The following is a 13484-nucleotide window of genomic DNA, read 5'->3' on the forward strand; positions in this document are numbered from 1 at the left end:
TGTGTGGGGTGTGGTTGCTGGAGAGTATTTGCTTCTAGTTCGGGGGATGTCTGTAAGCGAGGACTGGTCTGTCTCCCAAGATCTGAGAGAGTGAGGGATCATTTTTCAGGATAAGTTGTAGATCTTTGATGATGCACTGGAGAGGTTTTAGTTGGGGGCTGAAGGTGACAACTATTCGCGTTCTGTTATTTTCTTGGTTGGGCCTATCCTGTAGTTGGTGACGTCTGGGTACTCTTCTGGCTCTGTCAATCTGTTTTTTCACTTCAGCAGGTGGGTATTATAGTTTTAAGAATGTTTGATAGAGATCTTGTAGGTGTTTCTCTCTATCTGAGGTATTGGAGCAAATGTGGTTGTATCGTAGAGCTTGGCTGTAGACAATGGATCGTGTGGTGTGTCCTTGATGGAAGCTGGAGACATGCAAGTAAGAATAGCGGTCAGTAGGTTTCTGGTATAGGGTGGTTTTTATGTGACCATCGCTTATTAGCACAGCAGTGTCCAGGAAATGGACTGCTTGTGTGGATTGGTCTAGGCTGAGGTTGATGGTGGGATGGAAATTGTTGAACTTATGGTGGAATTCCTCAAGGGCTTCTTTTCCATGGGTCCAGATGATGAAGATGTCATCAATGTAGCGCAAGTAGAGTAGGGGCGTTAGGGGACGAGAGCTAAGGAAGCGTTGTTCTAAGTCAGCCATAAAAATGTTGGCATCCTGTGGGGCCATGTGGGTACCCATAGCAGTGCTGCTGACTTGAAGGTATATATTGTCCCCAAATGTGAAATAGTTGTGGGTAAGGACAAAGTCACAAAGTTCAACCACCAGGTTTGCCGTGACATTATCGGGGATACTGTTCCTGATAGCTTGTAGTCTATCTTTTTGTGGAATGTTGGTGTAGAGGGCTTCTACATCCATAGTGGCCAGAAGGGGTTTGGGGTGCAGGCTGCCCTGGGGCTGCAACATGGAGAGAGGGCCCCCCCCCCACAGCCCTTTCTCGCCGCAGCTGCTCCAGAGCTGGGGGAGAGGTGCCAGTCCCCCCGCCTGCGTGGCCCTTGATAGCCTGCTGCGCAGCTTAAAGGGAACTTAGGTCTGCACTGACCTATAAAAGAGTAGTCAAGTGTCAGGGGGTAGACGTGTTAGTCTGTATAGACAAAAACAACAAGGAGTCCAGTGGCACCTTAAAGACTAACAGATTTATTTGAGCATAAGCTTTTGTGGGTAAACACCTCACTTCTTCAGATGCATGGAGTGAAAGTTACAGATGCAGACATAAATATACTGACACATGAAGAGAAGGGAGTTACCTCACAAGTGGAGAACCAGTGCTGACAGGGCCAATTCGATCAGGGTGGATGTAGTCCACTCCCAACAGTAGATGAGAAGGTGTCAATTCCAGGAGAGGCAAAGCTGCTTCTGTATGAGCCAGCCACTACCAGTCCCTATTCAAGCCCAAATTAATGGTGTTAAATTTGCAAATGAATTTTAGTTCTGCTGTTTCTCTTCGAAGTCTGTTTCTGAAGTTTTTTTGTTCAAGTACAGCTATTTTCAAATCTGTTATAGAATGTCCAGGACAATTGAAGTGTTCTCCCACTGGCTTTTGTGTGTTACCGTTCCTGATGTCAGATTTGTGTCCATTTATTCTTTTACGTAGGGACTGTCCGGTTTGGCCAATGTACAAGGCAGAGGGTCATTGCTGGCACATGATGGCATATATAACATTAGTAGACATGCAGTTGAATGAGCCTCTGATGGTGTGGCTGATGTGGTGGGGTCCTCTGATGGTGTCACTAGAGTAGATATGGGAACAGAGTAGGCAACGAGGTTTGCTACAGGGATTGGTTCCTGGGTTAGTGTTTCTGTGGTGTGGTGTGTAGTTGCTGGTGAGTATTTGCTTCAGGTTGGGGGGCTGTCTGTAAGCGGGGACTGGCCTGTCTCCCAAAGTCTGTGAGAGTGAGGGATCGTTTTCCAGGATAGGTTGTAGATCGTTGACATGTGCAGTCGAGGTTTTAGCTGGGGGCTGTACGTGATGGCCAGTGGTGTTATTTTCCTTATTTTCTGTTATTTTCCTTGTGGGGCCTGTCCTGTAGTAGGTGATTTCTGGGTACCTGTCTCGCTCTGTCAATCTGTTTCCTCACTTCCCCAGGTGGGTATTGAAGTTTTAAGAATGCTTGATAAAGATCTTGTAGGTGTTTGTCTCTGTCTGAGGGATTGGAGCAAAATCGGTTCTATCTTAGGGCTTGGCTGTAGACAATGGATCGTGTGATGTGTCCTGGATGGAAGCTGGAGGCATGTAGGTAAGTATAGCAGTCAGTAGGTTTCCAGTATAGGGTGGTGTTTGTGACCATCACTTATTTGCACTGTAGTGTCCAGGAAGTGGATCTCTTGTGTGGACTGGTCCAGGCAGAGGTTGATGGTGAGATGGAAATTGTTGAAATCCAGGTGGAATTCTTCAAGGGCCTCTTTCCTGTGGGTCCATATGATGAAGATGTCATCAATATAGCGCAAGTAGAGGAGGGGCGCGAGGGGACGAGAGCTGAGGAAGCATTGCTCTAAGTCAGCCATAAAAATATTGGCATACTGTGGGGCCATGCGGGTACCCATAGCAGTGCCAGTGACTTGAAGGTATAAGTTGTCTCCAAATCTGAAATGGTTGTGGGTGAGGACAAAGTCACAAAGGTCAGCCACCAGCTGTGCCGTGGCCTCATCAGGGATACTGTTCTTGACAGCTTGTAGTCCATCCTCATGTGGAATATTGATATAAAGAGCTTCTGCATCTATGGTGGCCAGGATGGTGTTTTCAGGAAGATCACCAATGCATTGTAGTTTCCTCAGAAAGTCAGTGGAGTCTCGAAGATAGCTGGGAGTGCTGGTAGTGTAGGGTCTGAGGAGAGAGTCCAAATAGCCAGCTAATCCTGCTGTAAGAGTGCCGATGCCTGAGATGATGGGGCATCCAGGTTTCCAGGTTTATGGATCTTGGGTAGCAGTTTGGCCAATGTATATGGCAGAGGGGCATTGCTGGAACATGATGGCATATATCACATTAGTAGACATGCAGGTGAATGAGCATCTGAAGAAGTGAGGTTTTTACCCACAAAAGCTTGTGCTCAAATAAATCTATTAGTCTTTAAGGTGCCATCGGACTCCTTGTTGTTCCTATAAAAGAGTATATCCCATATTGGGTCATAGATTCAGAGATTTAAAAGCCATAAGGAACCATATGATCATCTAGTACAACTTCCTGCACAACACAGACCATTGAATTTTACCCATTAATTCCTGTGTCAAGGCTGTATCATCTGGCTGAGCTAAAGCAAGAAAGACATTTAGAAAGACATTCAGTCTTGATTTAAATATTTCACATGATGGAGAATCCACCACATCCCTTAAGTTGTTCTAATGGTAATTACCCTCACAGTTAAATTCAGACTGGAAATAAGGTACAAATTTGTTTTCTAGCTTCAGCTTCCAGCCATTGGATCCTGTTATGCCTTTGAATGTGAGATTAAAAAGTCCTGTACTATCTAAAATTTTCTCCCCATGTAAGTGCTTATAAATCGCAATCATGTCACCTCTTATCTTCTCTTGGGTCAACCAAACAGACTGATCTTCTTACCTTCTCACTGTCTAAGGCAGATTTTCCAGACCTCAGATCATTCTTGAAACTCTTTTCTGACCACTTTCCAGTTTTTCAACATCCTTTTTGAAAGGTGGATCCGGATCCGGGCGCAGTTTTCAGTAATGGTTTCACCAATTCCATATACTCAGGTGGTACCACCTACCTGCTCCTAGTCATCATTCCTCTGCTTTTATACATGCAGAGATCATCTTCGCTCTCTTAGCCACTGCATCACACGAATGCAGTTCAATTGGTTGTCCATTTGACCCCTAAGTTCTTCTCAGAACCTGTGCTTTCCAAAATACATTCTTCCATCCTGTGTGTGTAACCTACATTATTTCTTCTTAGATGTGTGAGCTTGTATTTGCTGAATTACAGCACACGTACTTTGAATAAAGCTATGTTTTAGTCACAGATAATTTTTAGTAAAAGTCATGGACAGGTCAGGAAACAAAAATTCATGGCCCATGACTTGTACTATAAACCCCTAATTAAAACTTGGACTGGGGGGCCACAGGTGCTTTGGGGTGGGGTGTGCAGTCTGAAACCCCTGCTGGTGGTGGGGTAGGAGGGTTGGCAGGGCTGGCAGGCCTCCCTACCCGGCTCCCCGGAAGTGGCCGGCATGTCCCTGCCAGCTCCTAGAGGGAGTGAAGGCTAAGGGGCTCCATGCGCTGCCCCTGCCATGAGCGATGGCTTCGCAGCTCCCATTGGCCAGGAACTGCAGCCAGTGGGAGTTGTGGAGGTTGGGTGCCTACAGGCAGGGGCAGCATGCAGAGCAGCTCCACCTAGGAGCTGCAGACACATACCGGTCACTTCCGGGAAGCCCTCCTGAGGTAAGCGCCGCCATGCACCCCAGTCCCGTACCCCCTCCCACACCCAAACTACCGCTGCTGGGGGTGGGAGGGGGTGGTAGCATGAGACTGCCCCAGCTCTGGAGCCAGCCGCACCGGCCGCTGCAGAGGTCACAGAAACTCATGGAATCTGTGACCTTCATGACAGACACACAGCCTTAACTTTGAATTGAGCCCAGCTTACCAAAGAATTGAGACCGCTGGGTCTAAATGGCCTGTGTCTGTCTGTCTTTTAATAGATGCTGTATAACATCTTACCTAGTTACTGTCGAACTAGAAAGTATTTTGTCATTGGTCTTTTTCTCCAAATAGAGAACAAAAGTATGTCTTGAATACTTGCCTTTTCTGATTGATTGACAATTTTACCATTTCTAGTAACAGGCTTATTACTGGGATTTTTTCCCCGTTTCATTATTCCTTTTTATTGTCCTTAACCCTACTATCGAAAGACTTTTCCTTGGCACTTTTGACTTCTTTATCAATTTCTATTTTATAGTTTTTGCTATCAATTTCCTCATTTGCTAAATATATTTTTTTGTTTTGTAGTGGTGCTTCCATTCCTCTTTTTAGTCAGAATGGCTTTTTAATTGAGGAAGTCTTCTTTTGTGATTGTAGAACTGTAGGTGTTTTGGGGATCTAGCAAAATAAAATATTCTTAAACAATTCCAATTATCACTCACATTTTTCTGTTTAAATTTTTCCTCTCAATCAGTTTTACTCATTTTCTTTTCAGGTTTGGAAAACTACTTCTCGTCAAGTGTTGTATGTGGAGCGTGCTCGCACACGCATGGGTGTTGTTTGGTTGGTTTTTTGTTTTTGTGTTTTAACTGGTTAGGACTGTGTTCTGTTTGCACAGAGAATGTTTAGCTCAGTGATAAGTTGATCACCCACACTCCTCCCTGTAGTGCATTTCATTTCCAGGATGTCTTCCACATAGAGAGAAGCCTAATCAGGATCTGCTTAGCTTATGAGACTTGACACCCATCTCAGCCTGAGGGGATATCGTTACAGATGTTAATGGTTAGGAACAGCATTATTTTTCTGCTATTCCAATTGCCTCAATCCCTCAAGCAGCAACGTTGTGTTTTATATTGTAGAATTCCATGAACAGGCTTGCAGTGCAGGCACTGGAAAAGATGGAAACCAGGAAGTTCAAGTCCAAAAGTAAGGGTCACCGTGAGGGAAGCTGTGGAGCTCTGGACACACTAAGCAGCAGTTCAACATCTGACTGTGCCATCTGCCTGGAGAAATACATTGATGGGGAGGTAAAAGAAAGCAGTTTCTCTAATCTGGTTGGTTGATGATGCTGGGCCAGTTTTGGCACAGTTGTCACCAGATGTGTATTTGGTGGCACATGAACCAAGGGTGGGGATCAGTGGGTAGGAGGTGTGGCAGTGTTGATTGCATCCTGCTGAAAGTGTAGGGAGGGCTTCCTCTCCAAAACTGGATCTGATAGACCAGGGGTAGTTAATAGGTGCACCATGGGCCAAATGCAGACTGCCAGATGCTTTTGAGTGGACCCCGAAATCTCTTTATTTACTTATCATTATTGTTATTTTTTATTATTATTTTCTCTGGTGTCTGGACTGTGACTATACCTTGACCAAGAAATTTGGACCTCAACAATAAATAAGTACTGGATCACCCTGATTTCAAGAACTATGTCAGCAATTACACTTTGTATGAGTGGATCATCTCATGGCTCCGTAGACCGATTCAGGAAGAACAACACTGACCGCACTGACCAGAGTCATTTGTCTTTGTGTTGATTGAGCTTCATGTTTCCATACATGACACTGTGCTCCCAGCTATGCAATGCAGTTCTTATCAAAGTCATGGACAGCCACCTTGACAGCCTGGCACCATGTAATGCTCAAAGATAGAGTCAGAAATATTTCTTGGGTGCAGATTTTGTTTGAGTATCTTTAGAAGTGTTTCATCTGCACTCCGTGCCTGTAGTTGCTCGATCTTAATTCATATGTAGAATTTGTTTTGATAAATGGGTCTCAGGCATACAAATTACATAACCAGTCCATCTCAGCTGGTAACAAATCAAAATCAAATGACCTTCAATATCAGCCGAACCAGCTTGCACTAAGACTTCTGTGTGGGACACCTGGTCCTGCTATTTGGTGCCCAGCAGTCATTGTAGGTGTCACAAGTGGAAACTTCCAAGCTTTGTAATGTGCCATTGATAACAGATCCATGTTTCATACCCATAGAGCAATATCATGAAGACAACAGCGTTATAGATTTAGATTTGCATCTAAATAGATTTCATGTTGCTTCCAGATTCAATGATGAAGGCAACCATATGCTGCACTGGCTTTCTTAATTCACACATCCACTCTGTGATTGATTTGCACTTGATTGTTTAACATGCTGCCAAGATAAGTAAACTGTTTGGCAGCTTAGAGTGTGGTATCTTCCAAGCTTACTGATGGCTCTTGGGAAAGTTGTTGAGGAGCTGGCTGGTACATAGCTTCAGTTTCTGTTCGGCTGATGGTAAGGCCAATGTACAAGCAGCCTCAGCAAAGCAGTTTGTACAATCTTGCAGTGCTGCGTCAGAATGTTCTGTCAAAGGCAAAGTCATTGCCAGAGAGCAGTAAATTGTTGCTCTAGGAACTGCACTCTTGATGTGTGGGCTGCTTTTAAAGAGTGAGATATGAAATAAGATCAGGATGTAAGGATGTTTTCAGATCCATAGGTTACTTTACAAATCTAGCAAAGCGGAAACCACTGCTAATTTCAGAGTTCCCATCCAAGGAACAGGGTTATTTCAGAATAGGTACAAAGTGCCACGCCCCAGTAATCAGTTGACGATGGCCAGCCAATGAACTGACTGAGTATATACAGAGATGGCTGTACACAAACAAAGGCGAAGACTTAAGTCTGAGTACATTCTTTTATACCCAAGATGAGACCTTGTATCAAACGCCCCTCTCCTCTGATCTGATGTTTTATGACCAAATACAAGATTATGCCTTACACTCTAAATTGTATAATGTATCTATTTATTAGCAGTAACAAAACTATCAATGTTTGACAGAGACTTTGGGGACTTCCTGTGTTTACCCTGATTATATTTGGCTGGGTCATCATAATCTCTCATTCTTTCTTCATCCTTGGAACCTCATACCCAAATCAGAGGCATTCTAAGGAGTGAAATAACAGGATACTTACTAAGCCAAAAACCTTGTTTTGCATTTCTTCCCAAAAAAGGATCATTTAAAGATCTGATGAACCACACTAAACTAGGCCTACATTTATATTGATTATGCATTTGCTTATATATATTACTAGCTAATATGTGATACATGTGTATGTGTGATCCATTAAGGTCACTTAGGCCTTTACCATTTACCATGGCCTTTACCATTTTACATGAAGTAGGTTCACCGAATCATCGTCTCACCTCCTTACAGAGGAAATACCTTGGAAGAAGCTCAAAGTTGCAGAAAATGACTTCTAACTTCTCAGCCTCCATCCATGTTAGTGCCATAGTGAAAAGTGCCTGGCTGCCGTCTCCTCTATGACAACACTCAGGAACTAAGGAAGGGAATGAATCAAAGAGCGTGGCCCAAAGGGAAGGGGCAATCTAAAATCTCAGCGTGAAGTTTGAAGACACTGGATAAATAAAAAGGAGACACTGCCTTTTTTAAAATTTCCTCCCCTCAAATAAAAAATACACCCTTTGTCAGACATAAAAAAATAAAATAACTGCTACAGTAATTCAACACTGCACGTGAACAACAGTGAATGTGGCCATAGGGAACCCTGCCAGAAAGAGCACAAAACTAGCTAGAACTGTTGGGTGCTGCTGGAGGTAGATTAGAGGTTGTAGAGGAAAGAGTAGCTTGAGAGGAGGACAGGATGCAACAGGGAAAGAAGCTTAACAGCGTTGCTGAGCATGGAGATGCTCACCATGTGAATCAGCACGAACTCTCTCGAGCAACTATGCTCTTAGTTATTTGTTAACGCAGGTTGGTGGCTTTTCCTCCCCTCTTCCAGTAAGAGGCTGGGAATTGACCTGATCTGTACCTAAGCCAGAAGAACTAGGTGTGGAGTGTGAGTATTCATGCCTTTTAGGAGGAATCAATTAATTTTCTTCTTTCTCCCCAACAGGAGTTGCGGGTGATTCCCTGCACTCACAGATTCCACAAAAAATGTGTGGATCCCTGGCTGCTGCAGCATCATACTTGCCCTCACTGCCGCCATAACATTATAGGTAAGTCTTGCCCCTCAAATGCACACACCCAGGTAGGGCCATTTCTGGACTTCTCAGCTCTCTGGATGGAGGGGAAATTGTGTGTATTTCTGTACACTCCTAGGAAAATCCCTTTGGTGATTGGTCTGTATTGTAATACAATCCTGGGACTTCCTTCAAGGATGCCAGCCGATAACAGAGGTCAATTAAAGAAGTTTCTTTGAGAGTGACCCCATGTCCTAAAACAGCCAGGACACTATCCTACCATATCTCTTATCCTGGGCACATCCACCAGAGGGCAGCATCTATCAGTCTGTAGAAAAGAAGCTCAAATAAAATTCACCCAAGTTCACTGTATTTATATGGGTAAATATCAAGAAAAGCAAATAAATTAAAAGCAGCTGGTATGTGGGAGGGAGTTGTAAAATTCCTAGATTTCTCTGTGCAGCAACATAGAATGTGGTTCTTTCATTGACTTTAAAACATTTTCCATTTAAATAATTTGTAAGAAGAATGGAAAAAGGTGGGCAGAGATCAGTGTTCCTAACCCAGAGGGCTGGGAATGCTGAATAGGCAGCATATTGGCTTATGCAGAGGAAGGAGCTGAAGTCACTGCTCTTCCTTCCCTGGCCAATAGACCCAGGTGTTTCAAAGAACTTCTGGGTAAGTGTGCTTGTGTTGATTGTGTCACTTCTCTGGAGCAGGCTGGCACTTTTACTCACTGTTGCAGTCTGCCAGGTAACAAACCCTCAGCAGAGTGGCTGCATTTCCAGGACACACTGTTTGCTTTTCTCCCCATCCAGAACAAAAGAAGGGAAACCCAGGTCCGGTATGTTTGGAATCCACCAACCCAGTGCGCAGCCGGCAGCAGAGGGTGATCCTGCCCGTTCATTATCCTGGCCGAGTGCACAGGACCAGCCAGATAACTGCATATCCCACCCGGACTAGCATGGACCCCCATGGAAATCCCATCACGGTGCTTACAGTGGACCGGCATGGTGAGCAGAGCCTGTACCCAGCACAGTCCCCTACTTACATCCAAAGTTACCAGCCTGTTCACTTGGATCATGCCTTGAACACACATCGCTGTGGCCTGGAGCACAGAGCTTATTCTCCAGCTCATACCTTCCGCAGGCCCAAGTTCAATGGACGTAACTTCTCCAGAGCAGCTTGTTTTCCCCAGTATGAGACCATGTACCAGCACTACTACTTCCAAGGCCTTAGCTACCCTGAGCAAGATGGACAGCCTCCAGCTGGCATTGCCTCAAAGGGTCCCTCCCGTGCCTTCCAGCCTGGTGGCAGCATGCTGTTCCCTCCTGTGGTACATGTGATGCCCTCCTCCCGCTTGGAGAGTGGCAGCAGCTCCAGTTTCAGCTGCTATCATGGTCACCGCTCAGTGTGCAGTGGTTACCTGGCTGACTGCCCGGGCAGTGACAGCAGCAGCAGCAGTTCTGGCCAGTGCCACTGCTCCTCCAGTGATTCCATGGTTGACTGTACAGAGGTCAGCAACCAGGGGGTCTATGGGAGCTGCTCCACCTTCCGTAGTTCTCTGAGCAGTGACTATGACCCTTATATTTACCGCAGCAAGAGCCCCTGCCGAGTGGGGGATGCTGGTGGCACAAACCGAGGGGCGATTGTTCTCCTAGAGGGCCCCCATCAGGACGAGATTCTGGCACGTGGGCACGCTCTGCTGGGTGCTGACTGTCGGCCTGTGCCAGCTTCTTCCTCAGGGGACCAGCTTTCCAGCTGCAGCATGGAGATGAACTACAGCAGTAATTCCTCGCTAGAGCACAGGGATTCAAATGGCACTACCTCAGAGGGAGGCCTCGAGGCTACTCCCAGTGCTGCCTTGGATGTTCAAAGGAACTGGCACGGTCCAGAAGTAGCAGGACCTCTGATGGAACAAGCATGTGCTTGCTGCTTTGAGCTCCAGCACGCTGCCCTGGAGCCCAGCGGTGGGGCAACAGACTGCGGCGCACTCTTCTTGGGCTCCCCACTTTGGGGAGGTTGTGGCCCGGGGCTGGAACAGCAGCCAGGTAGTTCCCAAGGCTTGTATAGTGTTAACTCAGACCACTTGCATAGGACAGATGGGGTGAAATATGAGGGCTTGCCCTGCTGCTTCTATGAAGAGAAGCAGGTTGGCTGTGGTGGCACCGGTAGCAGTGGGGGTGGTGGCTGCTACACAGAGGACTGTGCAGTGAGTGTACAGTACACACTTCATGATGAGGCCTTGCCAAGCTGCTATAGGGGGGTGCGTGACATAGGTCAGCGCATCCCTATCATTCCTGAGGACAGAGACTGTGAGCTAGTCCTGCCGTTAGAGTGTCGGGGGACCCATGGAGGCTGTAGTTCCTGGGATGGGACGCCTGAAATGGATGCTCATCTACACCACCAAGGTCTAGGAGAGCTGCAGGAGGAGAGGGAGGTGTGCTACCGGGCAATGTCCTTTCTGCAGCAGAACTGCTCTCGGGACGAAGAAACAAGGATGCTCTTTCACAACCCCACTCCGAGCTCCCAGGAGGCAGCGGCAACCACAAAGGCTGCAGGTAAGAGTCAGACTTGGTTTTTCTCCAGCACCTTTCAGTCTCAGAGTATGGTGAAGAGAGCACCAGGTCAGCTGCACTAGTGTTCACAGAGATGGTCCACACATTATGGAAGTTACAGCTCACTCTCTGGAGAAGGGAAACTGCTCATCGTTACTGCCTATATTAGCCTCTTCTCCTCAGGAAATGTCCTCCGTTGCTCCCCTGCTGCAGTTTCATTGTTGGGAGTGCTATGCGCCATCTAGCCGTGCTCATAGCAGCTCTAGACACCAATGGTGAAAACACAAGTGACTGCTGGCACCTAATCTAAACTAGGGATACAACCATTGCCACAGCCAGTGGAGCTGAAGCAGTGGGAAACTCAGGAAAAATGGTCAGTGCAGAAAAGGCCAAAGTGCCATGCGTGGGGTAGGTGAGGAGACTGGTGACCTTGAGGAGGATGAAAAGGAATAATGGAAAGTCTGGAATAGCCTCAGAGGAGAGTGCATGAAATGGGAGGGAGGTGCAGGCCCCCCCGATGCCTCGAAGTGTTTGTGGGAGCGAGTCTGGACTGGTGACAAAGTAATTAGTGGCAGAGGAAGAATCACCACTTGGGCTTCTCCTTCCCCAGGTCTTTTTCTTGGATGTGCCTGCGTTATGTCTAATAATTCTTTTATTCCTTCAGGCTCTGGATCTCATCCCCTGGAAAGAAGCCAAATGGGCGACTAGACCTGGCCAGACTGCCACAGATAGACAAGGAGAGCTTTTTATGGAGATTCCAAATGATGCTGGACTTTCTTTCAAACTTTTTTAGCGTTGACAAACACACAAAAGTGGTAATGTAGAGAAGCCCCTCCCGCACCCCAGCTGGACTGAGCCTCCCCTCCATTCCTTGCCAGCTTGATGCATCCTTCAGTCCTGGGTTTGTGTAAGTGAACAAAGCCCACGTGGAGCAGCTCTGAGCTCTAGTGCCATTTTTATACTAGTGACAAAAAGTGTTCTGTAAATATATATTTTTTTAAAACCATTGTACGAGCTCTTACTGGCAGGTAACACTGCTGCATTAAACAAGACACCACATGTATAGATATTAGGGCTGTCAATTAATCATAGTTAACTCATGCGATTAACTAAAAAAAAAAAATTAATCGTGATTAAAAAAAGTAATCGTGATTAATAGCAGTTTTAATCACACTATTAAACAATAGAATACCAATTGAAATTTATTAAATATTTTTGGATGTTTTTCTACATTTTCAAATATATTGATTTCAAAGTGTACGGTCTTCACTTTATATTTATTTTTATTACAAATATTTTCACTGTAAAAAACACAAGAAATACCTCATACAAATATTGTAGTGCAAGCTCTTTATTTTGAAAGTGCAACTTACAAATGTAGATTTTTGTTGTTGTTACATAACTGCACTCAAAAACAAAACAATGCAAAACTTTAGAGCCTACAAGTCCACTCATTCCTACTTCTTGTTCAGCCAGTTGCTCAGACAAACAAGTTTGTTTACATTTACAGAAGATAATGCTGCCCACTTCTTATTTACAATGTCACCAGAAAGTGAGAAAAGGAGTTCGCATGGGACTTTTGTAGCCGGCATTGCAAGGTATTTATGTGCCAGATATGCTAAACATTCGTATGCCCCTTCGTGCTTCGGCCACAATTCTAGAGGACATGCTTCCATGCTCATGATGATGCTCATTTAAAAAAGGAAAAAAGTGTTAATTAAATTTGTGCCTGAACTCTTTGAGGGAGAATTGTATGTCTCCAGCTCTGTTTTACCCTTATTCTGCCATATTTTTCATGTTCTAGTAGTCTTGGATGATGACTCAGCACATGTTCATTTTAAGAACACTTTCACTGCAGATTTGACAAAATGCAAAGAAGGTACCAATGTGAGATTTCTAAAGATAGCTACAGCACTCGACCCAAGGTTTAAGAATCTGAAGTGTCTTCCAAAATCTGAGAGGGATGAGCATATGGAACACGCTTTCAGAAGGCTTAAAAGAGCAACACTCCAATGAGGAAACTACAGAACCCAAAGCACCAAAAAAGAAAATCAACCTTCTGCTGGCGGCATCTGACTCGGATTATGAAAATGAAAATGCGTCAGTCCGCACTGCTTTGTGTTGTTATGAAGCAGAATCCATCATCAGCGTGGAGGCATGCCCCCTGGAATGGTGGTTGAAGCATGAATGAACATATGAATCTTTAGCGCATCTGGCATGTAAATATCTTGTGACGCCGGCTACAACAGTGCCATGCAAACACCGGTTCTCACTT

General features: G+C 45.4%; 1 protein-coding gene across 2 annotated transcripts in view; it reads left to right on the forward strand.

The window, feature by feature from the left end:
* Positions 1–12376, forward strand: part of ZNRF3 (zinc and ring finger 3) — a 215875-nt gene extending 203499 nt beyond the window's left edge. The window contains exons 6-9 of one of the 2 annotated variants that reach the window (XM_084649360.1): positions 5557–5724; positions 8585–8687; positions 9470–11212; positions 11874–12375. In XM_084649360.1, the coding sequence (XP_084505486.1) occupies positions 5557–5724; positions 8585–8687; positions 9470–11212; positions 11874–11917 (2058 nt within the window). In that variant the 3' untranslated portion in view covers positions 11918–12375. Of the gene's footprint in view, positions 1–5556; positions 5725–8584; positions 8688–9469; positions 11213–11873 lie in introns of both variants that reach the window. The other variant, XM_084649361.1, reaches the window with a different exon arrangement.
* The last annotated feature ends 1108 nt before the right edge of the window (positions 12377–13484 follow it).

The sequence above is a fragment of the Lepidochelys olivacea genome (assembly GCF_965140295.1).
Source record: "Lepidochelys olivacea isolate rLepOli2 genome assembly, chromosome: 15".
NCBI classification, from domain to species: domain Eukaryota; kingdom Metazoa; phylum Chordata; order Testudines; family Cheloniidae; genus Lepidochelys; species Lepidochelys olivacea.